General features: G+C 55.0%; 2 protein-coding genes across 4 annotated transcripts; both read left to right on the forward strand.

The window, feature by feature from the left end:
- Nucleotides 1–4,982: 4,982 nt before the first annotated feature.
- Nucleotides 4,983–14,530, forward strand: PPM1J (protein phosphatase, Mg2+/Mn2+ dependent 1J). Its single transcript, XM_063418205.1, has 10 exons — nucleotides 4,983–5,689; nucleotides 6,926–7,052; nucleotides 7,521–7,844; nucleotides 8,335–8,447; nucleotides 10,068–10,152; nucleotides 11,682–11,800; nucleotides 11,975–12,038; nucleotides 12,206–12,313; nucleotides 12,465–12,616; nucleotides 12,868–14,530. The coding sequence occupies exons 1-10, from the start codon at nucleotides 4,998–5,000 to the stop codon at nucleotides 13,013–13,015; spliced, it is 1,932 nt and encodes a 643-aa protein (XP_063274275.1). The 5' UTR covers nucleotides 4,983–4,997; the 3' UTR covers nucleotides 13,016–14,530.
- A 1,211-nt stretch (nucleotides 14,531–15,741) lies between these two features.
- RHOC (ras homolog family member C) lies at nucleotides 15,742–25,023 on the forward strand. Of its 3 annotated transcripts, XM_063418213.1 has the most exons (7): nucleotides 15,799–15,851; nucleotides 17,535–17,607; nucleotides 17,704–17,801; nucleotides 23,152–23,309; nucleotides 23,558–23,678; nucleotides 23,993–24,123; nucleotides 24,263–25,023. In XM_063418213.1, the coding sequence occupies exons 3-7, from the start codon at nucleotides 17,780–17,782 to the stop codon at nucleotides 24,434–24,436; spliced, it is 606 nt and encodes a 201-aa protein (XP_063274283.1). In that variant the 5' UTR covers nucleotides 15,799–15,851; nucleotides 17,535–17,607; nucleotides 17,704–17,779; the 3' UTR covers nucleotides 24,437–25,023. The 3 variants fall into 3 exon arrangements, with proteins under 3 accessions (XP_063274285.1, XP_063274284.1, XP_063274283.1); XM_063418214.1 differs by lacking the exon at nucleotides 17,704–17,801 and having other exon boundaries at nucleotides 15,787–15,851; XM_063418215.1 differs by lacking the exons at nucleotides 17,535–17,607; nucleotides 17,704–17,801 and having other exon boundaries at nucleotides 15,742–15,851.
- The last annotated feature ends 111 nt before the right edge of the window (nucleotides 25,024–25,134 follow it).

Below are 25,134 nucleotides of genomic sequence, written 5' to 3' on the forward strand. Positions count from 1 at the left end.
TGCGGCCGTCCCGGGACCGGCCCCGCGATCCCGGGCTGGCACCGGCACCGGCACCGGCACCGGCACCGGCTGCGCACCGAGCCGCCCACAGCGCCCCCCGCCCGCGAGGGCGCTGCCCCGCCCCGGTCAGCCCCGGTGCCCGTCAAGGCGGTCGGGGAGGAGGAACGGGCAGCGAGAATTTACCGGAAAAATTATTTAAGCACACAACCCCTTACCCCCCGCCAAAAAAGAAAAGGAGGGTGATGGCCCCGCGAGCTCCGAGGGATGTGGAATGGTGCGGGGATGCACGGACAGCCAGGCAGACTGACTGCTCGCCCTGGCATTCTTCTCCTCAAAGGATGAGCCTGGTCAGAGCTAATTTACCCAAAAACTAATTTCCCCCTCCAAAAAAGGTGTGGTGGCTCCACAAGCACGGAGTGGTGCTGAATGGTGTGGAGATGGACAGACAGAGAGATGGACCCACTCCTTCAGCCCTCTTCTCCTCAAAATGTGAGACTGTCTTTAGTGTCAAACCACCAAAACTCAGGTTTCCTGAAACTGAAATATCAGGCTCTGCAGGAGTTTCTCACTGACACAGGGGATTCCAACATCTGGAATCACAACACCAACCTGGGCCTTCTTTCCCCAAGGCAGCTCCAGGCTTGTCCACAACACCTCTTCTGGTGCCCCCAGGACACGGCTTGCATGGCTGCTCTTGCAACAGGCAGCAACAGGCAGCGATAGGCTTTAAAACACCCAACACCAAAAGCAAAGGTTAAATTTTCACAATTGTTGCCAGGAATTAGACCTGCAACTTCAGCACAGCTGAGATGAGAGGCTGAAGTTACATGTACTCATTTTGTTGCTTTGCTCAAACCTATTTGCACATTGATGAAAGTCTTGGGTTTCTGAAGAGAGCTCAGTGCTTACTCCTGGACCTTCCACCCCACCGCTCAGCTGGAAGTGTGGAATAATTTCCAAGACCAAGATGAGTAACAGGTGAACAGCAGCTGTTCAGACAAATTGCAAATTTCCCAGCCATTTGCTTTCCATGGGATCCCACAGCTTTTGTGCATCCCCTCTCCCTTCCCTGGAAAGCAGCCCTGCACGAGTCCCAGGCAAGTGCCCTGTTGGACCCCTGGCAGCCTCCTCAGGGCACCAGACAGGTGGCAAGGTAGATGCCCTGGGGTGACCCACCAGCTCCTGGGGGACCCACAACCGCCAAAATGCCCACAGGTATCCAGGGGAGAGTCCCCAGCCTGTGACAAGAATAGGTTACTTTGCTATCTTGTCCTAGAAAACTGAGTTCCTTTTCCCCCTTTATAGAGTCAAAATTGCCATACGTTAAATTCCAATTAGTTAGACTTTGTTACCAAAAGAAAAAGGAAAAGCTATACAAGATTAACCCAAACACCAGTAATAAGCTATTAAGGAAACACAAGCATCTCATTCTTTAGATCAGAGGGTTTTAATAATAATGACAAAAATCAATATGAAACTAAATTAAATCTGCTGTTTATATTCATCAGGTAATTTGATCGAGAGCCTGTCAATACCGTTCTCTAGTGCTGTGGTAAGTAAATGCAAACATACTACTTTCAGATCACAAAGTTTTAGTGGAATGATCAAGAGCAAATTAAATCAAAGCTATTTTCCACACCAGCCAAATTCCAATTAAATTGGGCCAGATTATTTAATAAGGAAGCCTACAAAACTCCAGCTCTTTATTGATGCAATGATACAGAAATATAAACTGGTTGTTTTCCAGATCACAGCATTTAAATACAGGGGAGAAATTAAGACTTCAGTAAAACTGGTTTAATTTAAATTCTGCTGGAAGTGAACACAGTAATTCCTTATCATCATCATCCTGACTTCTTATTGAGTGTCCAGTGGCAGCCTTCAGCCCTGCTCTCTTCCCTGGCTCTGACTCCTCAAGAAACCCAGTACTTTACTGGATGAGGGGACCTGAGTTTCCAGTATCCATAACAAGCCAAGTTTGGAAAGGAAATGAATTGCCCAAGAAAACCCTAGCAACATTTCCTGATGTATCCTTAGTGATAAATCCTGCTCCCATGTAAGAAATCTGTCACATGCCTGGAATCCTTCTGTACCTTTCAGGTGAACAACCAGCTTTTTTTTTTTCTTTTTCAGGAAGAAAACTCATGATTTTGGGCTTGGGGTACAAGAAGGGTTAGGGGCAAATGGTTATGCAAAGGCAGATGGACGTGTCAGAAGACTTCAGTTGCTCAGTGCAGTCAACTTATCTACTGCTACTAATAGGCAGAAGGGTACAAATTATTTTATTAAAGCTGGAAAAAACAGAACTCCTGACATTTTATTTCTGGGGAAGATTTATCACATCCCGTTTTCAGTGGATCACTGAATTAAGATTCAAGTTTATTTATCCCCTTCATCTGAGGAGGCCCCAGTGCCTCCAGGCTGTCTCAGCACTGAGTACCTGCCTCTGAGGATTTGGTTCCCTTTTCACAGGGTTTTGCTGACAACAGGGGATTTCAGGGTAGATTCCCAGCTTGTCACAACAGCAGTCCAGGGAGACGATCTCTGGGAAGCCTGGACACTGCTGCAAATCAGGGAGAAGTCCTCCTCCCTGCATTGTCTGGAATGTGGGTCTGAGCTTCCAAATTGAAAAGTAAGTTCCCCAAAGGCTCCATAAATTCCAGTGAGTGTTATTGTGATTCATTTATTCTCCTTCTTCTGTATTTCTACTGTCAGGTAATATTAAATGAGACCAAGAGGCTCCTGAAGACTTTAAGAGCAGAATTGCAAATGAAGATCCCTTGGGAGATATGAAAATGGTATGGAGGATTTTAAAGCAGCAGAGGGGGAAAAGCCAAGGAGGTTAATGTGCCTCCTTCCCCCCTCTCCTTTGCAGGAGGGAGAGGAAAGGGTAAAACCCTCTGGGAATCTGCACCAAATCCAGGTCATCTGCTCTGCAAAACACTGATGTACTCACCTGCAGAGAGGTCACAGACATACCCAGAGCAGCAATGCTCCAAAGGCTTCTCTGCACTCCAGCAGAAACAGACAGAGAATAAAGATGTATGGCTGCAATCAAATTATCCCTTCAAAGAAATAACAATAAATGCTGAAGTTCCCAATTACAGGGAACATACAAATCTTGGAAACCATTAAGAACTGCTTCTTCTGTTGATGAATTTTCCAGAGTGCACAGAGCTATTTGCTGAGCTTCACTGTATTATCCTAATTATAAATTAATATATTACTCATTACATAGTCAGGCTCTACAGACAACTAATGCATTGCTGCAAAGAGCCTGTTTTAAAACATCCTCTGGTACTTTTATGATCTTGATGTTTAATTTACTTCTGTTCTGGCTTAAATGCCACCAACATGTAATTCTTTCACAAAGAAATATCCCTGGCTCCATCCTACCTCCTCTGGGGCTCAGCAACATAGAAGAAAGATGGAACGTAGAAAGGCTTTTTCAGTGCTGAGCAGTTGCATGAGAAATTAACTAAAATAGCATAATTTAAGGCTAATTTCCTGTGTTACCAATTTTTAAATCACTGTTTATCATGGCAGCATGCTGGAGTGTGTCACCTGAAGCTGTGCCCATGGAAAGTGAGTGAGTACCTAACACCCCCATATTCTGGGAGGGACACGTTGGGTGAGATGGGAAAGCATGAGCATCCCAGGTGGGATTCCCAGAGGGATGGGAGGAGGGAAGGGTAGAGCTGCTGACATCCAAAGTGGCTATTTACCGGCGTTGGCCTCCTGGAACTCTTGGTCTGACTCAGTCTACAACATCTGCATCCCCGGGCCTTGTGCCAAGCAACCTTGAAGAGGAATATCAGCCTCGAAGATAAGAAGAAAACTTCACATGGATCTGTCTAGCAGGATGAATTGGGGGAAATGGAGCCTGTTTCTTGGAAAATAGTCTTTAGCACTGCATTGTTTCAGGGAGCATTCCTGCAGGAACGTGTTTATTTGTCAGACCATTCTTTCCATGCCGTGCTCTACATAACCCAAATAACAAATATGGAGCAGGGTCACAGAATTCAGTCTGGAAACTGCCAGTTCTTTCTTTCCAAGGAAAACATCCTGGTGACTCGGCAGTAGGGGCAGATTGGCAGTCCCACAGCGGGGAGACACATCCACTGGAGAATCCAGTGATTTTCAGCCTTAATAACACAAAGATATTGCACTCAATATCTAAGAGTACCCCCTGTGTGACCTGCAGCTGGACAGGGAAGGCGTCAGGAGCTGAGGGGAGGACCTGTGAATGCTGGAGAGGAACTAGAGGGGTGCTGGTCTCAGGCTGGAAGGGTTGGTTTGGAAGGGGCCTTAAAGATCACCTATTTCAAACTCCCCACCATGGGCAGGGATGTTGCCCACTAGATCAAGTCCTGAAGGGTACAGGAAGAGCTTTAAAGTGTACTGAAGACTTAAATTTTGGGATTAGAACGTGGGAATACAGGTACCACTGAGTCACTTCTGAACTGTCATCCAAATGATCTGGTACAGTTTGAAGATCTCTGGCTGAAAACGGCTGAAGCCTGGAGGGCTTCGCAGTGCTGCTTCTGCTTGAAATTCACAATGCAAAAGCCCCGTGTTGACAGGAATCAGTGGTTCCTCTGTGAAACTGAGGCACTGGGGCACACAAATTTTAAGAAACAGCCTCAATTTTCCTTTACAGTATGCAAGTACCGTGTTTTTTCATCAGTTTTTTTGCTGTCATAGGAGCCCAAAGGCAGGGAGATGCTGAGGTCAGGCTGTGCAAGCGATGGCGTTTACGCTGGCGATTCTTCCCCTCCCTGCCAGGGAGGATGTGTTGTTCTGGATCAGCTAAATCCGCATCCTGCTCACGCTGGAGCGCAGCATCCTGGGTGAAAGGGAGGGAGAGGTTCAGCTTTCTGCCCTCTCACGGTACGTCCCTGCTCCTCCGCAGGCTGCCGGTTATTAATAGCCCGGAGTGGCCGCGCGTGGGCTGATGAGCGCCAGAGCGGGGACAAAGCGCCTGGCGCTGGACGGGGATGTTGTCCCGGACTAGGTGGCTCTGCTGGAGCCTTGGGACGATCCAGTTCGGAAACTCATCTGTCGGCAAAACGCGTGGAGAAGGCGAGCCTGTAGCCAGGCAGCCCCACCTCCAGCAGGGGAAAGACTTTCCCAGAGCATTTTCTGCGCCGGGATGGCTCGTGTCCCCGGGGCTCCCGGCGGGGTGCCGGGTTTCTCCCCGGCAGAGCTCGACCTCCACCCGGAGACGAGATAACGGCGCGGGTTATTTCCCCGGGAGGGCTCGTTCTCCGCCGGCTGCGGGCGATGCGCGTACGCGCTGCGGCGCGGACCTGCCGTGCCTGGTCCCCCCCCGCACCGCGGCGGGGCGGGACGCGGGGCGGGGCGGGGGCTCGGCTCGGTTCGGCCTGCTCGGCTCGGTCTGGCTCCGCTCGGCCGGGCTCGGGATGCTGCTGCGGGTGCGCGCCGCCGTGGCGCAGCTGGCGGCGGGGCTGGGCGCGGGGGCGGGCGCGCAGCCCCCCGCAGAACCCCGGGGCGGCGGGGCCGGAGCCGCGGCCGGTCGGGGATCGCCGCCGCCAGCCGCGTTCTGCCGGCCGGCCTTCCTCCAGCTGACTCCCGAGGAGCTGCGCCGCGCCGACGACCACACGGGGCGGGCGGTGCAGAGCCCCCGCGACGGCCGCCGCCGCCTGCCCTGGAGCACGGGATACGCGGAGTGAGCGGGGCCGGGAGCGGGGCGGCGTTCGCAGCCTGGGGAGGGCACGATGGCACCGCTCGGCACTGAAGCGGGGACCGTGGGGACGAAAATGGGTCGCGGCGGGCGGTGAGCTGCGTCTGTCCCTTCCCCAGCAGCAGCAGCAGCGAGAAGCGGGCGCTGTGGATGCCCATGATGGGAGAGCATCAGCGAGGGGTTGTGCTCTTACCGATCCCCGAGGGGTTTAGGCTCTTCTGTCTGTTTTGTTTTCTGCGCTTTCTGCACAACACCCGCTGTCACCCATGGGTACCGAGGGCGAAAGAGCTGCGGCGCCTCTGGCAGGACTCGGGGGGAGCAGGGAGCTGGGGCTTGATTGAAGTGAGACTGCTTGAGACTTCCCCTTCAAGGACCTGGTTGTGTTCTTCTTTCACTAGCTGCGAGTTTCAGCCCTAAATGAAAGCGGGCGGGAAGGTCAGACTTTGAAGCTTTTGCTGCTTAGTGCTGTCAGTCCACTCCTGCATCTCTTCCTCGAGCTGATCTTCCCGATATCCTAGAGAGCTTTATGAGATGTTTATTTTCCCCTGGAGATAGTGGGGTCGGAGTACCCAGAGTGAAAACAAAACCAAACCAAACCCTTTTCAGTGTCCCAAGAATTCCTTCTGCAAACCACTTGGAAAGTCTGCTCAAAGAAAAATCACCCTGCTGTGTTTACAGCTTCTTCCTGTGACCAGGTTCTGCAATCTAGACCTGAAATCTGCTGTCTCAGCATAGGCTGGGGAAAATTACTGTGAATCTTTCTGCAAAAGTTCTGCCGATTTCATCATCATCACCTTCTCCCCTCATTCTCTGAGCTCCCTGCTCCCCCTAAGAGGGATGGGACAGCGGTGAGGCTGTGATTCTCTCAGTGTGTCCCGGGGCTGTATATTTGAGGCTGATGCAGGTTTTGGGGCAATTATTCTGCCTGGGACAGTACTAGGGAACTTCAGCAAACCCAGTTTATTTCTGGTCACCTCCCTTGGTCGGTATGTGGACAACTGCTCCCCACTGGACCCAGCTGTGGGTGGGACCTAGTGCTGCCCCTGGCCCCAGATCAACCCATACAACTGGTCTGGGACACCTGGAACAGGACAGGAGCACCTGGCATCCCTGGGGACATGAGTAGAGGTTTGGGGGTGGGGGGAAGAGGTGCTGCAGGATGGTGTTCGCTGGAACATGATGTGAAAGAAAGGGCCTTTATACCTTTTTTCCTCCTGGCAGGGTGATAAATGCAGGGAAGAGCCAGCACAATGAGGACCAGGCATGCTGTGAGGTGGTGTTTGTGGAGCAGAGGCCCAGCCCAAGGGGCTGGCTGTCGTCCAGGGAAGGCAAAGGGGAGCTGGATGAGGTGAGAGCCATGGTGGTTCACAAGCAGGGACACGACAGGGAAGATGCCCAGCAGCAGGGCATGAGATGGGACATGTGGCAGTGTGTGCACGCTGGGGATCCCTGGGTTTGTGGCTCTTCTCTCTGCCTGCTCCTACCATCCTCCATCCCCATGTGACCACAGCAAAGCTGGCTGGCCCAGGGAGACCAGTGGCCCACGTGCCCTGGTGGGCTGCAGAGGTGGCTGCTGTGCTGGCGCCATGGTGCCTCCCCTTCAGAGGAGGCCCGAGGTGTCTGACGCAGGGGTGGGCTCCAGCCAGGGATCAGCTGTGTCTCCACACCCTTGGTCGGCTGCCCACACTGCTCCTGCCTGCACTGAGACCTGTGAGACTCATGTCACTGTCCTCAGCTAGTGACTCCAGCTGCTCTGAATTCCCCATCCCATCTGCTTCCTTGCAGTCTCATTTAACCTTCCCTCTTCTCCCCGCAGGGCAGGAAAGGTTTTTATTTCCACTACTGGGCCTTGTTTGATGGCCATGCGGGCAGCGGTGCTGCTGTCATGGCATCCGAGAGGCTCCACCTGCACATCTGTGAGCAGCTCCGGGACCTCGTGGAGATCCTGCAGGACCCCTCCCCACCTCCCATCTGCCTCCCACATGACACAAAGACCGGTTCTGCAGATCCAAACCAGATGTCCTATCCAGAGGACCATGGGGAGGTCCCAAATGATGCTGTGCCACGTTTTCACCTGGAGAAAGCAGTGTCCCATGAGAGCCTGGTGATCGGTGCCATTGAGAATGCCTTTAAGCACATGGTGAGGATCCTCTGCCTGTGGGATCACCTAGGCATTCCCTGGGAGCACCTCTTTGCTGTCTGTGTCTGCATCAGCTTGACCCCACCGGTAAAAGACAGCTCTGCAGCAAGGAGGGGATTGCAGAGAGGGCTCCAAGCATGATGATCTCAGAGAGGGCTCTGTGATGCTCTGCATTTTGAGCTTTCAGAACGCAGAGGCTTTGGGCTCCAGGCCTGTGTGGGTGCAGAAGGCTTCATTACACTTCATTCCAGAAGGCCCACCTGCTCTCCTTTTGTCTTGCTCTTTCCTGCCTGTCCTACTGCCCCAGTGAAACCACATCCCTGGCTGCCCCACAAGACCCCTGGGCCCCCAAGCCCTACAGTCACACCATGGCTGTTTGGGAAAGGTACCCTCCTGGTCACTGCTTCCCACCTGGAGCTGAGGTGCTGCTGGAGCAGTCAGATGCTATTTGGTACTGCCCACCTACCCTGCATCCTCTCTGTCTCCCCAGGACGACCAGATCGAGCGGGAGCGGGCGTCCCAGCACCTGGCCGGGGGGTGCTGTGCCCTGGCTGCTGTCTACCTCATGGGCAAGTTCTACGTGGCCAACGCTGGTGACAGCAGGTACAGCCCCACAGGGCAGCCCTCACCTTTTGTTCAGTGACTGGGGACACCCCAGTAGAGTGGGGTGGTGCCAGAGGGATGGCTGGTGAGGAACGCCCAGCTCCATCCCTGTCTAGGGGAGGGTGAAGGTGGCAGAACTGGGCAGTCATCCCCTGCCTGCTCCATGCCATGGGGACAATGTACCCTGCTGTGATCTCTGTGTTTGCTGGATGCACAGATTGGGCTGGAGAATTGCTTCCCAAAATCTGGGATGTGCTCCCTTCCTTTTTAACAACATCCTCTCTTATGGCTCTGGATCACACCCTGGCCCCTGCTGCTGGTACTGGCCGGGGCTGCAGGTAGGAGACTGAAAATTGCACTCAGCAAAGCTTTCAAAAAATGTGCAAGAAGTAATTTTAGAATGTACTTCATAACAGTGACCTGTTTGATGAGAAGGACACAAATCTATGTGCAGATAAGCACAGTGGGAACTTGGAGCCCAAGAATTTTAATTGCCATATGTATTTACAGGGGTAGGCTACTGTAACTGCACCTGTGTGTGCCCATACCCCCAAGCAATGGCAGAAGGGCAGGTCCACCTTACATAAAAGGTCAGACTGCAGGTGAAGCTGGTTTGAACTGCCCTGTATTTATCATTGGATCAAAGAACGGATTGGGTAGGAAAGGGCCTTAAACCTCATCTTGTTCCACCCCCTGCCATTTGCAGACACCTTCCACTAGACCAGGTTGTTCCAAGCCCTGTCCAACCTGGCCTTGAACATTTCCAAGAATGAGGCAGCTACAGTTGCTCTGGGTATTTACTGCAGGTTACCTTGTCCTCAGCAATGTCAGACCAGCAAATACAGGCTCTGGTCAATTTTATAAGGCTGGATGTCCCTCCAGCTCTGGGACAGAGGAGGAGATGCCTCATACCTCTGCTTGTGGATGCAGGTCCCCCTCCATGGCAGCAGGAGCCAGGCACTGGCCATGCAGGATGGCAGTATGCACAGGGTCCTGAGGTTATAACTGTGCCTCTGGGTAACAGTCTATATTGCCTTCTCAGGTATCAAACACTGCCAGAGCTGAGCTCAGCCTGGCCTTACATCACTGGAGGAGACTCACAGCCACCAGTCTTGGAGATCCTTGGGCCTACTGTGACATCCAGAAACATCTCATGAACAGACCTTTATGTTTTTTGAGACATTAAACTGTAACAGCAATCTCAGCAACAAGTGACAGTGCTGGTGTGGGATGGGCACGTGCACCCGTGTCCCGCTGCAGGCAATTTCTGCCCCTGCTGTGTGCAGCTCCCTTCTAAAGGATGGTGCCCCACCTTTGTGCTGATCCTTTTCTTATCATATCCTGTCCTTTGATTTGGTCTGCTTCATTCCTGTCTGCTCCATGTTTCTCTCCCATTTCTCCTTCCTTCCTGCCCCTCTCCTGCGCAGGACGGAGGGATGCCATGCCCTGCCCAGGGGGGCAGTGAATCCAGGAAGCAGCTCCCACCTCAGGCTGGGAGAAGGGTGGGCAGCAGAGGGGAAGGGGTTGCACCACTCCTGGAAATCAGCCCTGGAGAGTCAGGCTCAGCTCCTCCACCAAGTCTTCTTCTCTCTAATCTCATCCTTCCATGTTTCATTGCAGGGCCATTATCATCCGTAATGGGGAAATCATTCCAATGTCCAGGGAGTTTACTCCAGAGACAGAGAGGCAGAGGCTGCAGTTTTTAGTAAGAAAGACGTTTCTTCTAACCTCATTCCTGCTGAAACACTTCCTGGCCTCTTCCCAGTCCCCTGTGCTGCTGCTGGGCTGCTGCCGTGGTGGGGTTCTGGACTCAAGGGCAGCCCATGGCTGGGACCTGCTGTTGGCACTTGTCCATCCCAGACTGCTCCCTGGGATGGGAAGAGGTACTGGGATGCAGGGAGCTGGCATGGGGGCATCTTGTGGCTGGCAGAGCCCTGGTTTGCTGTGGGCTCAGTGTGAGGGTCTGTGTAAGCCTGGCACATGGAGAGCCCAGGCTTTGGCACGGGGCTGGATTGGTTTGCATGGAGCCAGTTTGGTCCATTTTGTCCTGTTGCTGTCCAGAGAACAGGGAGCATCCCCTGCCTGGGCTGCTGTGACCTGGAGGAGAGCAGCTCTGCTCCCTCCATCCACCGTGCTCCCTTTCTCTGTCAAAGGAGCTGCAGTGCTCCTGCTCAGTCCTAGTTTTTTCCCTAGCTGCTCCCTGGAGAGTTAGAGCTGATGTGTGCCAATGGGTTTCTGTCTTTTGCCCTGAAAGCTCCCTGTCCCTCTCCTGGATGAATCCCCTGGTGCCACCCAGGGTGACTCTTTAAGGTTATAAAGACCTCTCTGAGGGCAGCACAGGGGAGGAGGAGTTGTATTGCAGGTCTTGCTGGATGAAATTTCCTGACTTGCAATGTACTTGGAAAAACACTGAGGCATTTTTTTCTTGAATCTATTTTTGAATGACCGAGAGGAAGAAACTGCCGTGATCAGAATTCTCTTCAGCTGGCTGTGAGGAGCAGGATGCAGGCTGGGGACGGGCATGTACTGCTCTGCCACAAGATGCCCTGTCTCAAGATGCCAAGGCTGTGGTCAGGGCTCCCCCAGAGTGGGCTGGGGGCCTCCATGCCTCTGAACCAAGCCCCTGTCACCCCATCTTCCCTAGGGATCTCCTCTTCTCTTCCTGCTTTTCCTTCCCCTTTGGCATTTCCCAACACTCCCTGTTCCTGGTCCCCTTCACACCGTGCTCCAGGAGGGCTTGGGGCTGCCCTGGCTAGGGCTCTGTGCTGCTGCTCATCCCTTGTCACGGTCACAGCTGGGACAGTTTCAGAAAAGACCTATCACTCTTCCTTGGGTGAGTGTCATGCCCTGCGCTGAGCCTGGGATCCTGGGAGCTTTGTGGCTACGACTCCTTCCAGGTAAATTCCAGCTTCTCCTGGAATTTTCTGGGGTTTGATTGTTTGATCCCTTTTGGAAATCTTTATTTCCCAAAACTCTCTATGCAAAAGCTTCACCTTCTTGTTGAGTGCTGGCATGGCTGTCCTCAGCTCGGTTCCCCTCTGGCTTAGCACAGGTGGGTGGTTTGAAGCTGCTATACCAGCACCTATTCAAGTGGCTCCAGAGCAGCTGAAGTTCTCCCACCATGGAATGTTGTAGCCAAAGTCCCGGTGGATGGTGGATCCTCATCTGGGCAGGGCTGGATCCACAGATCCCACTCTCCCAGCCCTGTGGCTGAGCTGACACTTCTTCCTGCAGGCATTGCTAAGGCCTGAGCTGCTGGGGAAGGAGTTCACGCACCTGGAGTTCCCCCGCAGGATCCAGCCCAAGGAGCTGGGGAAGAAGATGCTCTACAGGGACCAGAATATGAATGGCTGGTAACCCCCAACTCGCAGGTGGCACTGGGGTCCTGCTGTGGTGCCTGCTCACCTCTGGCATCCCATCCTATGGGGCAGGGGGCTCTGGTACATGGGGTACCCAGGTCCCAAGTGGTCAGTGGAGGTGCTGGAAGCCTTTACCTGCTGACCTGCTCTTTGGCTTATTTTAACCAGGGCTTACAAAAAGATAGAAGAGGATGACCTGAAGTTTCCACTTATTTTTGGGGAAGGCAAAAAGGTAAAGCACTGTGGCAGAAGCTTGGCAGAGGAGGTTTACTGCCTGCTCTCACAGTTTCGGGGGATTTCACCCCATTTTTGGTAGTGCTGTCATCACCAATTCTCAGCTGGGCATGGAGCCAGATATAAAGCTGCTCAAAGTTCTCTTTTGATTCCACAATTCTCCAGGCTCGGATGATGGCCACAATTGGGGTCACAAGAGGCCTGGGAGACCATGACCTCAAGGTGTTCAGCTCCAACATCCACATCAAGCCTTTCCTGTCCTGCTTCCCAGAGGTAAGCCTGGCTGCCAGCTGCCTCGCACCCAGGGGTTCCTGCAATGGCCAGAGCCACTCAGCAGGACCAGATCTACGACATGCCCAGTGCAGCAGGAGCCTCCTCTGCCTCTCTGCCTCTCACCCTTGCATTTTGCCCTGTTGCCTGCCAGGTCAGGGTTTATGACCTCACGCAGTACGAGCACTGCCCTGACGATGTTCTGGTGTTGGGCACCGACGGGCTCTGGGATGTCACCAATGACAAGGAGGTGGCTGGTGTGGTGATGGAGGTGCTGACAAGCTACGAGCCAAATGACCCGTGCAGGTGAGCTGCAAGTGGGCAGGGGGATAGGCATGTTGTGCACTCCACCTCCCCTTGGCCTTGCTCCTCAGAGCACTGTTGTGGCCACACATCCCTCTGGGACCCACAGCCTGCATTGCTCCCCTGGATGTGCATATCTGGGCCTGGATCTCTCCAAAGGACCCTTTCCTACACCTCTAGCTTCTTCCTCCTGGCCAGGATGCTGCATCAGCGGGTCTGGGGTCACTGCTGAGCTGTGCTCTGCTGTGCTCCAGGTACACCATGGTGGCCCAGGAGCTGGTGGTGCGGTCTCGGGGAGTGCTGAAGGAGCGGGGCTGGCGGCTGGCCAATGACAAGCTGGGCTCTGGTGACGACATCTCTGTTTTTGTGATCCCCCTGGGTGGTCCTGGCAACTACACGTGATGCTGAATGAGCCTGGGGCAGCGGGGCTCACCTTGCCTGGGTGGAGACAAGTGGGACACTGATGCTGCCTCAGGGCCACCCCTCCTCTAAGCACTTGTTTTTTGAGACAACTGCAAGAATAGTAAGAAACCTAGAGCCTCAGTCTGTGCTCCTGTCCAGAGCATCCCACTCCACCTGCTTGCATCCCAGTTCCAGGCAGAGATGGAGAGGCCTTGGACAAAGAATGAACACTGGAGTTGAGGGTCGTTTTTATGCTGCTACTTTCTCAATGCTGTGAAAAGCCTGAAGGCTCTTTGGCTCCTCAACATGTCCTTTGCCTCTTGCCATGGCTGTGCTGACTGTGTGACAGTCTGAGGGTTGCTGAGGCATTCATACCTGCTGCAGTCACCCCCTGTCTCCTGCCCTGTGATGCTTTGGCCAGTGACACTGAAGCTGCTGTTGGAGCTGGGGCTCAGATGGGATGTGACTGAGAGTAAAGTCCCATGGCCAGCTGGGCAATGCTCAGCCTGGCACTAGTCCAGTTGTGGCCCCACAATGGCCTGTGCTCCCAGTTTTCAGCCCCTCATGCCTCCATTCGATCATGCACCTTGTCTCAGTCTCTAGTCTGGGAGACTGGAGCAGTGACCAAGCTCTGCCATGCACCCAGAGCCCTGAGGAGACATAAGCCATTGCACCAGTACTGGCTCTGGCACAGGTTCCACCCCATCCTCCCAGGCCTTGGACCACTGCAGTGCTTCTGGAGCCAATTATTTAGTAACTGGAGAGCTGAGCTGTAAATGTCTAAATCCTTTGTTGGTGTGGGGAGTCTATGAATGTATATTTTGGAGTCGTTCTAGTTAGCAGCCTCACACAGATCAGCCCTATTCAGGTGAGCTTAACAGCTTAACTGCACTGGATCTGCTTAGCCGAGGGCTGGGAACCCCCAGTAAAAGCAGCTTGGTGTGACCCGGGCAGGGAAAGACAAGCTCCCATGTTTTCCTTAATGATCTCAGAACTGGTGCAGAGGGGAGCTGGAGCGGTTCATCTCTGCACAGGGTTTTTGCATCACACACATCTCTGACCTGGAGCATCCATTTCCCAGACCTCTGCAGAGTGTTGCACCCTCCTAAACTGTGAGGGATTGTCCCATCCTGGCACTGTGGGGATGGGGGGAGCTGGGCCATGGTCCCTTGTTTGGGAAAGGCTCTGTGGCACCAGTAGCTTGTGTCACGTCACTGGGTGTAGCCAGCTCTTGTCAAGTGTCACCTCTGGTGAGTGTTGTTTGTCTCCTGTAACCAGTGAGATGTAAATAAACTGGGTGCACATAATGGAAAGTGAAAGTTATGCAGGAGATTTGAACCTGTTGGATCCATGCCGAAGGGAGCAAGGAGTGGTGCTGGGGCCAGCAGCCTGTCCTTCTGTAGCACTGTGTGTTTAAATAAAGATTTTGCCACTTGCAGTCCTACTTCAAAGTCTTTCTTTGCAGAGCTCCTGCAAAGAAGACTTACCGAAAAGCCAATTAGCTTTGATTAATTTATGTAGGCATGCAAACAGGCCTGCGCAGAGCCATGTGACCTGCTGTCCATCTGCCCTTGGCACTGCTCAGAGGGGATGGAGTATCCATCCAGTGCCCAGGGGCAGTGGGAACCACTGCTGTGCTGCCAGTCTCAGCATGGTGCTGCCTGAGGGGGTCTTGGACCCCTGGGTCTGCCTGGGAGGTGGCAGCAATGGTGGGAACAGAAACATTGCACATGGAATGGAAGGGAGGAAAGGCTAATGGTTTTCCTGTCTGTGGGGGAGGGAGTGGGTCAGGCTGTGGCTCTGAGGAAAGTGGCTATCCCTCTCTGGGAGTTCAGGCACCCAAGCATCAGATACCTCTGGAGGGTGGGCTGCCTGCTGGAAGCATCCCTGCTGTCCCACGTCCCTCTGACGGCCACCCGGTACCCCTGATACTCCTCATGCTCTCTTCACACTTGTTTGCACAGCCCTGTTCCCCTAGCACATTCTTTTTCATGCTGGTGGCTGAGAACTGGCTCTGGTTTTCCAGGTCACTGCCCGGCTGTTGGATAAGGCAAGGAGGTAGAGGCTGCTGCATTTAAAGCTTCCTCTGTGGTTCCCTTTTTTACTAAGGAAACATTTCCTTTGGAACCAACTCCTGGCCTAGGGCTTGATAAATTAAGAAAAGTTGTCTGCAAGCCCTTAAAATAGCAGCGGTTTATGAGCCTGGGTCTGGGCCAGGCTCCTGGGGTTGCCTTTCCCTGGCTGAGGGACAGGAGCTCTGCCCTACAGCTGGATGTCATGGGGGAGCAGCCGCCTGGTCCCCCGTCCTGACAGCCCGTGGTGGGCACGGGGAGCCGGAGGCCCCCAGTGCCACTGGGGTCACCTTAATGCGGGGCACAACAGGTCACAGCCGCCCTCGGCCAGTGCCGCTGTGCAGGGGACCCTGGGGACAGGGCACGTCCCGCAGCCCCCTCTGTGTCACAGCGGGGAGCGGTCCTGGCTGCGGGCCTCACCTGGCGCAGGGCGTTCGAGGGCAGCTCTCAGCAGCCCCTCCCGGCAGCGGGGTCGCCCCCTCCCCACTCGGCCTCGGCAACCTGAACCGGTAGAACGTCTTCAGGGCGGGAAACACCGGGGGAAACACCGGGGGAAACACCGGGGGAGTCCGGGTGTCCCGGAGCCGGGCGGGGGACAGCGCTGGCAGGGGCACGGCTCGGCACGGCCCGGCCCCGCACGGCTCAGCTCGGCCTCGCGCTCCCGCTCCGCCCTCGGCGGGCGGCCCCGGACGGGGCGGTGCCCGGAGCCGCGCGGCGAGGCCGGGAACGGAGCGGGAGAGGGGAGCGGGCAGCGGTGGAGAGAGGTGCGGGGTGTGGGGGAGCCGGGCGGGCCGGGGGCACGGCTGAGGCGGGGGCACGGCTGAGGCGGGGGGCACGGCTGGACCGGGGGCACGGCTGGACCGGGGGGCACGGCTGGAGCGGGGGCACGGCTGGAGCGGGGGCACGGCTGAGGCGGGGGGCACGGCTGGAGCGGGGGCACGGCTGGAGCGGGGGCACGGCTGAGGCGGGGGGCACGGCTGGACCGGGGGCACGGCTGGACCGGGGGCACGGCTGAGGCGGGGGGCACGGCTGGGGCGGGGGGCACGGCTGAGGCGGGGGGCACGGCTGGAGCGGGGGCACGGCTGGGGCGGGGGCACGGCTGGACCGGGGGCACGGCTGGACCGGGGGCACGGCTGGGGCGGGGGGCACGGCTGGAGCGGGGGCACGGCTGGGGCGGGGGGCACGGCTGGAGCGGGGGGCACGGCTGGAGCAGGGGCACGGCTGGACCGGGGGGCACGGCTGGGGCGGGGGGGCCGGGGTCGTGCTGGAGGGGGCAGCTGGGGAGTGGGGACACTGGTGGGATGGGGAGTACTGGTGAGGAGTGGGGTCAGAGCTGGGATCAGGGGGAACTGAGGTCTGGATTGCTGGTTGTGATGGATGGGGTCTAAGTTACTGGTGGAGTCTGGAGAAACAGGTCTTTGTGGTTACTGGTGGGGCTTGGGGGAACAGGGATCATGGTTTACTCGGAGGGTTTGGAGGCACTGAGATCTAGAGTTTCTAGTGGGATTTGGGGTTGCTGGTTCTGCTGAGGTGTGGGCTCACAGGTGGGGTCAGTGCAGGGCTAGGGAATAGGGCATAGGGATGCTGTGTGGGGTGCAGCAGGACAGGGTGTGGTGGGTGTGCGTGGGTGGGGGTCCCTGGGTGTGGTGAGGGTGGGTGAGCTGCACCTCCATTACCGGAGGTTGTCATCCCTTGAGGGTGGCCTTGGGCTGTCACAATTTTCAGTTATCTCCTAGGCAGTGTCTGTACCTAGGATCAGAGCCTGGAGGTTACTGCCCCTTCCCACATCCCTCCCCACAGCCCTCACTCTAGCAGTGTCTCTATGTACAGCCTTGCTTACAGAGTGGCCGCTCTGTGTTTTCTTCAGAAAAAGGAAAAAAAAGTTCCCTTTCCTTACTGCTGAGCTCATTCTTAAACATTTATATTAGGGGGGCTTGTGGGAAGGGGAAATAATTGTGTAATGTCTTAGGAGCAGGGGAGCATTCCAAAAGCATGACTGCGTGGCCTTTTCCAGCACTAGCAGTCTGGCAGCCAAGTCTCTCAGTGGCTGCCAACCTCCTAAACCCAGCCCCCAGCCCTCAACTCCCCCGGGAGAACGGGAGTGTGATCCCTGGGCTGCATCTGCGTGGGGTGGGCTGGGAGCAGAGGCCTGGCTGAGTCCCCCAAGCTAACATCCCTGGGAAGGTGTTCCAGTCGGGAAACTGGAGACTGGAGGCAGCGGTTTGGGTGGCTCTGTGTCATGGGGACTAGTTGCATTTTGTTTCTATTTTGCCAAGTGCATTTGGTGTCCAAAAAGTTTCAGTTTATGTGCAGGTCCTCCTCCTCAGCTCAGGTACAGACTGCATGAGGTTTTGTGGACTTTCACTTGCATCCAGGTTCCTGACAGCTACAGCTTCTCCAGGGAAACATATAAGTGGAAAATAAGCCAAGTCACTGTCTTCCTACAGGTTATCAGGAGCATTTAACCAGGCTCACCTCCCAACTTGCCGTTTGCACTGGAGAGGCGTATTGCCATGAAAAGTAAGGAATTGTATTAGCAAATATTGATCGGCGCTGGGGCAGGCAGGCGTTGCACAAGTACAGGCATCTGCTGAGATTGTGGCATGTTATTTGGAGCTTTCAGCAAGACACTTGTGCTACCGTGAGGCTGGGAAGGCTGTCACTACTGCAGGAGGTAAAACAAGAACATGGCATGATGTCCTTTGGAAAAGGAGGTAAGGGCAGGCATCTTTTCCCACAATGCTTAAACACTTGTGGTTTGAACTTTTTTTAGGATTTCAAATTCTTCTGTTCCCAGTTCCTTTCTCTGTTTTGCTTGTGGATGTTTTTTGTGGGATTTAGCAATGAAAATGAGCCACCCTGGACACTCTCCTCTGGGTCTGGGTCTGGATGATTGCCCTTTACTGCTGGAGTGTGTGTTAAACCCAGCCTGCCTGGTTGTGCCCAAAGAGTATCTCAAAAAATATGGGTAAGGTCTAAACTTGAGCACTGGGCTGAGCTCCTATTTTGACAATCACTTGTTGTTTGGATATAGCAGGTCTAGAGGTCTGAGGAAGGTTTTAGGCAGCTCTCTCAGTGGTAAATACAGCCTTTTTCCTTGGCGCAGGGCTTTGGCAGCAGAGGCAGGCAGGATGGGGGGCTGGAGCAGTGGGCAGCGGTGGTGCCAACTGTTGGCCTGGGCAAGGGCTGAGGACTGCACAGCCCAGCCAGCCCAGCGGCTGGAGCAGCATGAAATTACAGAGGCTGCTCTGCCAAGGCCAGCGCCACTGGGATGGTCTCGAGCTGCCATCCACCCAGGAGCCCAAGCTCTGCCCTGCCCATTGCATTTCCCCTTAGCATCGCTGCTTGCTTCCAGCCCTTTTTGAAATTTTTTTCTGCCTTTCATCCTTAATGATTCCATGATTCTGTAGTAAGAGTCCCTCTGGTGCTTGCAAAAGTGGCCAAGACACTTGTCCTGTACTGCCTTGGCCATGGCTTAGGTGTCTCAGCAAATGAAATATCCCACAGTGGGCATTCCTGCGGGGTTTTAATTTGTAAGTTTACTTACTTTATCATAGTACCAGTGAGTTCAAACTGCTAAAACCATTTCTGTAGTGGAACTGCCCCACAGCACTGGGGGTATCCCTCTGGAGGGGTGTCCCTGGCAAGGGGCTGCTCCCAGCACACCTCTTTCCCCCCAGCCCTGCCCAGACTTCAGAGCTGTGCCTCCGGTCAGGGCTGTGATCCCTGGTGTGACCGGTCTGACCGGGGAGGGGCCGTCAGCAGTGCTTGGGAATTTCTGCTTTACAACAAAACCCCTCTGTTACCTCTAGGAAGTAGAGTCTGGCCAAAGAGGTTCAGTGAAAGATTTCTGTCCCTGGTTGGAGTCCTTCAAAGCATTAAAATGTTTCTCTGCTGTTCCTGAGTCCCCATAGCAGACACTGGGTGATGGACACATCCCGCTGCCAGAGGAATTCCCCATACCCTGCTCAGCAGGAACTTCACATTTTGAGGCACAAAGCTGGAAAAGACCAGCAACACAAAGGCTGCCCTGGAGCCTAGCTGATTTTATGGTGATGGCTTTTAAATAGTTGCTTGGAAAGTAGAACAGAGCAATTTGGGGTCATGTTGCAGCTTTTTGGTGAGCTGAAGGAGATGCCTGCTTGGGATTCGGCTGGTGCTGGCAGTGGTGGTACAGATTAAACCCAGAGCTATCCCCGCATGGGCCCAGCCTGCCTGCAGCAGCAGCTGCAGGGAGGGGCACGGGAGCCCTGCAGGGTTGGGCAGTGGGAAATACTGGCACACAGTTGCTGCTCCCTTGTTATCCCCATGGATGAGCAGGAGGCATGTCCAGCAGGACCCTGCAAGTGCTGCTCACACCCGAGAGCTGCCAGTTTGGATTGCCAGCATGCGCTGGGCAGTGTTGGCTATAATTTGGGGTGGTTAGCACTTGGCAGAGTTTAAAATCTCAATTTCCATGTCTGTTGTGGATGACTGTGTGCTTTTAATTGTTTGGCCTGATGGCAGTTGTAGTAAAGCTGTCCTCAGATTATCATAGAATCCTAAAATGGTTTGGGTTGGAAGGGACCTTAAAGCTCATCTTGTTCCAACCCCTGCCATGGGCAGGAACCTGTCCCACTTGTTCCAAGCCTCATCCAACCTGGCTTTGGACACTTCCAAAGATGGGGCAGCCACAGCTTCTCTGGGCAGCTTGTGCCAGGGCCTCACCTCCCTCTCAGGAAATAATTTCTTCTGGAAGGGGCTCTGAGGTCTCTCCAGAGCCTTCTCTTCTCCTGCTGAACACCTCAGCTCTCCCAGGCTGGCTCCAGAGCAGAGGGGCTCCAGCTCCATGGCCTTCCTCCAGCAACTCTGTGTTCTCCCTGTTTTGGGGACCCCAGGGCTGGAGGCAGCTCTGCAGGTGGGGTGTCACCTGAGTGGGGCAGAGGGACAGAGTTCCCCCCTGCCTCGCTGCCTATGCTGTGGGATCAGCCCTGCACACAGGGGTGTTTCTGGGCTGCCAGTGAACGCTGCTGTGTCATGTAGAGCTTCTCATCCACCAGCATCCCCAAGTCCTTCCTCTCAGGGCTGCTCCCACTTAATTTTTCTGCATTTGTACTTGGGATTGCCCTGTTTGTCTTCATGAAATTGTCTTCATGTTTTCCAATCTTTTTATCTGCTTATAATCTGGCAACAGCGCAAAGACCTTTGCATCAGAATCCTCATCCCAGGGACTGGCCTTATCCTGCTGAGCAAAAGAGCATCCCCTGGCAAAGAAGCTCATCTCTCGTGGAAAAGAGATCTGCTGGCATTTGGTATTGGTGCTGTGCCAGCTGCTGGGTCCAGGGCAGGATGGGGGCACTCAGCTGACCCCTGAGGCTCACAGCTCTTCCAGCCTCTTGCCCTGCTTGCCTTTGCACACTAGGTCTGGATTAGTAATGGGCTATTTCTGGATGGCTCTCCTGAGTAATGGAATGAATTGTGCTGAGATTTTGGGTGGGGACAGTGGCTCTGCCCTCTGAGTCACCACTGGGCATCACGCCGGGCTCGGGAGCTGCGGAGCCGGAGCCGTCCCAGGTCAGGGCGGGTGTTGGAGGCCGTGAGAAGGAGCTCTGGGTGTGGTGACTGTGCTCAGTTTGGGGCATCTGCATCCCCCCGCAGGGCAGTGTGTGGGCAGGGCAGCGTTGGGGCAGGAGCAGTGCCACTCGGGTTGGTTTTGGTTTCAATCCAATGTCTGCAGACTGGGCACAGGCAGATCCTGGTGTCTATCTGGGAGCGGGTGTTTGTGTCCTTGGGCATCTGCTGCTCCTTACAGTGCAGATGTCATCTGCGTGGTGGTGTGGGTTAGATATTGGCATGCCCCAAACTGCCTTTCGTCTTGGGGATATGGAGTCACAAAGCAGCATATCATGTTTTGCTGTGGGCAAAGAAGCTATGTGTCCAAGTAAACAGGTGTTTTTCTCCCTGACCTCTCCTTTTTCTGTGCTGTGGACATGCTGCTGGAGAGGGGATGAGCCTTTGGTCAGACAAGAAGGATGGTTTGCAACAAGGGTTGGACTTGTGCATCTTGGAGGTCTTTTCCAGCCCTTTTCTCTAAAAAGTCTCCCTGGTCCTTAAAAGAGACCCTTTGGAGCACCTTTTTCTTTTTTTCTCTGACTTCAGTGTTGCACAAATGTGGTCACCTTCCTGTAGACGTGCTGCTCCACTGGGATGTGTGCCTGACACCAAGGATCCCAGCTGAGAAATGTCACATCCTTCCGGATGCAGCCCTTGATTCTCACTCTTCTCACTTTACAAGTGCCAGCTTTCTATTTTTGTTAACAGCTCCAGAGCACTCAGCGGCCATGAACCTGCCCCAGCTTGTGAGCCAAAATGCTTGGAACCTACAAAGATCCATGGCTACAGCAGGGTCTGGTCTGGGGATGGGTGAAAATGCTCTGTGTTTTGCCCAAACCATTGGGTGGTTTGGTTTGTGAAACAGGTAGTTCCCTGGGGTGGGTGTGACACGGGTGACCTGCCAGGCAGGTCGATGAGACAAGTGGGTCTGCAGCCTGCCTTTGGAATGATAGGCAGCCGTTCAGGCCCATTTCTTAATCCTTCACTTGCAGCTAATTATGATGCAGCCAGACTCCTGTTTTACCCTGTTCCTCCCTTCTCTGTTGGCATGGGGTGAGCGTGGGGTCACTGGGACAGGGACAGATTCCTGGCCTTTGTTAAGGCTTAGTATGAGTGCCCTGGTTAAAAGCCAGGCATGTGAGAATCTGGCCTTTCCAAGGTGATCCCAGTGATCTGGGATGTGATCCCAGCATGATCCACTCCCACTGTCTGCATCTCAGTGCATCAACATTGATGTGTGTGTCCTTCCCACAGGGTTATTTCCTGTGAACCTTCTCCAGGCTCCCTGCATGAATGGCTCCTTCCCATCCTGCTGCCTGGGCAAAGGGTTTGGAGAAGGATAGGGCTGAGGCGGAAAGCATGAACATCCCTGCCTTCAGGAGAGGTTTCTTGGTCACCTCTAATTTCCCCCAGAGCAGTGTGAATTTTCAGGGATTGAACCCTGACGTGTCAGCCTGTGTCATTCCCAGGATCTGTGCATGGACAGGGAGCTGGTGGTGTGCTGAAGGCATGTAAGGAGCGGGTCGGGCTCCTTGGACAGGGAATCTGGGGATGGAAGAGAGATTTTGGTCACAAGACTTGGGAGGGAGGTGATCCCACCGTGGCAGATTTTCTCATGCCTCATTCTGATGCTGTGCCAGGCATTTTGTGGTGTTGTCCTGGCTGGTTCTCAGGCTCAGCTGTAAACCCCTTTTGAAAGAGAGGGATGCACAGACGTAGTTTTCCTTGCAGAACTGCATCCTTTTCCCCTGGGGCAGAACGCTGCCTGCTTTGTCGTGGGGTTTCAGCTCTGTTTGCTGAGTGATGACTGGTGTGGGCTCTCTTGGTTCCGTGGCAAAGGCTCCTTTTTCAGACAGGGGCCAGGCACACAGGTCCTACTTGCCCAAACCTCCAAGAGCTTGGCTTGGCATGTTCCAGCTGGCATGTTCCAGCTTGGCATGTTCCAGCTTGGCATGTTCCAGCTGCTGCTCAGATTATTTGGGGTCTGTGAGCATGCTGGGGTGAAACCTGGAGCACAGTTTCTGCCCTGAAGGATGTATAACTTAAAAGGAACCCAGCATGTGCGTGGAACTCTGAGGCTGTCTACAATCCTGATTACCTTGGTGGTAGCACAGCTAAGCCAAGGAGGGTTGGGTGTCTGGGGAAGACAGAGTGGTTTGTCACCTCCCACGAGGTCCCTGCATACAGCCAGCAGCACTGACCACTGCTGGGACGGTTCTCCCAGCCACAGCAGCAGTACTGGGTGTAAATGGTTCCAGCCAGGCCAGTTCCTGTGGTGCCCATGAGCTGATGTGTGTGGGAGCGGGAGGGTTGGGGGAGCCTCTGTCCTATCACTGGCTACTCATAGTGGTGTGTGCCCAGATGCTTGTGTCTGGTATCTCCCGGGCTGTTGTTGGAGCATAGGAATTTGAGGGCCAGGAGCATGACCTGCCCATGCTGCTCTGTCCTGCTCACCTGCCCGTGTCCCCACAGCGATGGCGGCCATCAGGAAGAAGCTGGTGATCGTGGGAGATGGTGCCTGCGGAAAGACGTGTCTGCTGATCGTGTTCAGCAAGGACCAGTTCCCCGAGGTCTATGTGCCCACCGTGTTTGAGAACTACATTGCTGACATAGAGGTAGATGGGAAGCAGGTAAGGGCCGTTGCCATTCCCATCCCCTCCTCCAGGGCCCCATGCTGGCAGCGCCCCTGCCCAGAGCCATTGCCAGGATTGCTCTGGGTGTTCAGATGCACCTGCAGCGCACAGAGGAGCCCCATGGCTCCAGCGTTTCTGGGTCACCCAAAACCTGCCCCAGTTTGAGGAAGAACACAGCTATACGTGAGGAAATCTGTCACTCCCGACCTGCAGAACCACCGAGCCCTGTGCTTCTCCCCTCTCAGGTTGAGCTGGCCCTGTGGGACACAGCAGGACAGGAGGACTACGACAGGCTGCGGCCCCTCTCGTACCCGGACACAGACGTAATCCTCATGTGCTTTTCCATTGACAGCCCGGATAGTCTCGGTAGGGACTGGGGATTGAGGGGGGACCTGGGGCTCCCACAGGACTCAGTGCTGCTACTGAACCCCCTGGGGACTGGGAAGCCCCCATGCTGCCCCTCAGGGATGCCAGAGCCTTCCCTTCATCCCATGACTTTGTGTGCACTTCAGGGAAATGCTGAGAACTTGCTGAGTGGGCAGAGGTGATGGGAGAGGAAGATGCTTGCTGTAGGGCGAGCTCTCCCTGCTCCAATGGGAAAAGCTTGGGGTCAGTTTCTGTGAGGAGGCTGTGGGGTAGCAGCCCCTCAGCTCATAAGATTCCACGTGTGGTTATTGTAGAGAACATCCCTGAGAAGTGGACGCCAGAGGTGAAGCACTTCTGCCCCAATGTGCCCATCATCCTGGTGGGGAACAAGAAGGACCTGCGGAATGACGAGCACACGCGGCGGGAGCTGGCCAAGATGAAGCAGGTGGGGACAGCCCTGGGTCCCCCAGGCAGCGAGCCACCTCCACCCACAGCAGATCCTGGCTGGAAGGGCTGGATGCCCCAACGGCAGCGGCTGTTGTGCTCTGGCAATGTTTCCAAACCCTGTTTTTACTGCTTCCTAGGAGCCGGTGAAGCCAGAGGAGGGAAGGGACATGGCTAACAGGATCAATGCCTTTGGCTACCTTGAGTGCTCGGCCAAGACGAAGGAGGGGGTGCGGGAGGTGTTCGAGATGGCCACCCGTGCTGGCCTGCAGGTGCGGAAGAACAAGAGGCGCCGAGGCTGCCCCCTGCTGTGAGCGGCCCCAGCCGGCACCGCCGGGAGGGCACTGCCCTGCCCGGAGGGACCTCGTGCTGCCACCGCCTGCCCTGAACCCTCTGCACCAGAGCTGCCACCCACGCCCGCAGGGTGTCCCTGTGACGCTCTGGGGCCATGAAGGGCCAGTGCCTTCAGCACCTGCTGCTCTGCATGGGCCGGGTGCTTGTGTTGCTCCCCGTGTCGCCCCATTTGGTACTGAGCTCCCTGGTTTTGCCTTTCCCACGGGCGTTGCTGCAGTGTTTGCTCTCCTTCCCAGCTCTGGGCAGGTGCCACAGAAGCAGGAGAAGCCAGTCACAGCTCACATGTGGGGTGTGCCAGGCCCTCGGTGTGCTTTGCCTGCTCTCGCTGGCTGTGCAGGCAGCACACACCAGTGTTACAGACTTGCCTGGGCAGCTTTAGCCCTGTCTGTGAGCATAGCTGGGCTTGGCTGCTGCCAGGAGCTCTCCTCCCAGCCTAGCTGTGCCAGTATTGCCGCCTTCGAGTCTGCCTCGGTCATGGACTTGGCAGCAGTAAACCAAACTGCATAATTGGGAGAATAAATGCAAACCAGTATTTTAGTAATTGTAACTTTGCTTGTGTGGTGTCCTTCTGGGTCTCCTTCGTGCCCCTCGCTGCTCCAGGCTCCTGCCTGGGGCTTGGGGCCTTGTACTGCAGGGTGGGGGCTTGTCTGGCCCTCAG

The sequence above is a fragment of the Prinia subflava genome, chromosome 23 (genome assembly GCF_021018805.1).
Source record: "Prinia subflava isolate CZ2003 ecotype Zambia chromosome 23, Cam_Psub_1.2, whole genome shotgun sequence".
Lineage (NCBI taxonomy): Eukaryota > Metazoa > Chordata > Aves > Passeriformes > Cisticolidae > Prinia > Prinia subflava.

Bases quoted from the DNA above. Each gene is read 5' to 3' on its own strand.
- PPM1J (XM_063418205.1), top strand. From the start codon at position 4,998: ATGTTGTCCCGGACTAGGTGGCTCTGCTGGAGCCTTGGGACGATCCAG. The intron at 8,448-10,067 runs GTACAGCCCCAC...GTTTCATTGCAG, and splicing joins GCCAACGCTGGTGACAGCAG to GGCCATTATCATCCGTAATG. The intron at 10,153-11,681 runs GTAAGAAAGACG...TTCTTCCTGCAG, and splicing joins GGCAGAGGCTGCAGTTTTTA to GCATTGCTAAGGCCTGAGCT.
- RHOC (XM_063418213.1), top strand. From the start codon at position 17,780: ATGATGTCCTTTGGAAAAGGAG. The intron at 23,679-23,992 runs GTAGGGACTGGG...TGGTTATTGTAG, and splicing joins TGACAGCCCGGATAGTCTCG to AGAACATCCCTGAGAAGTGG. The intron at 24,124-24,262 runs GTGGGGACAGCC...ACTGCTTCCTAG, and splicing joins AGCTGGCCAAGATGAAGCAG to GAGCCGGTGAAGCCAGAGGA.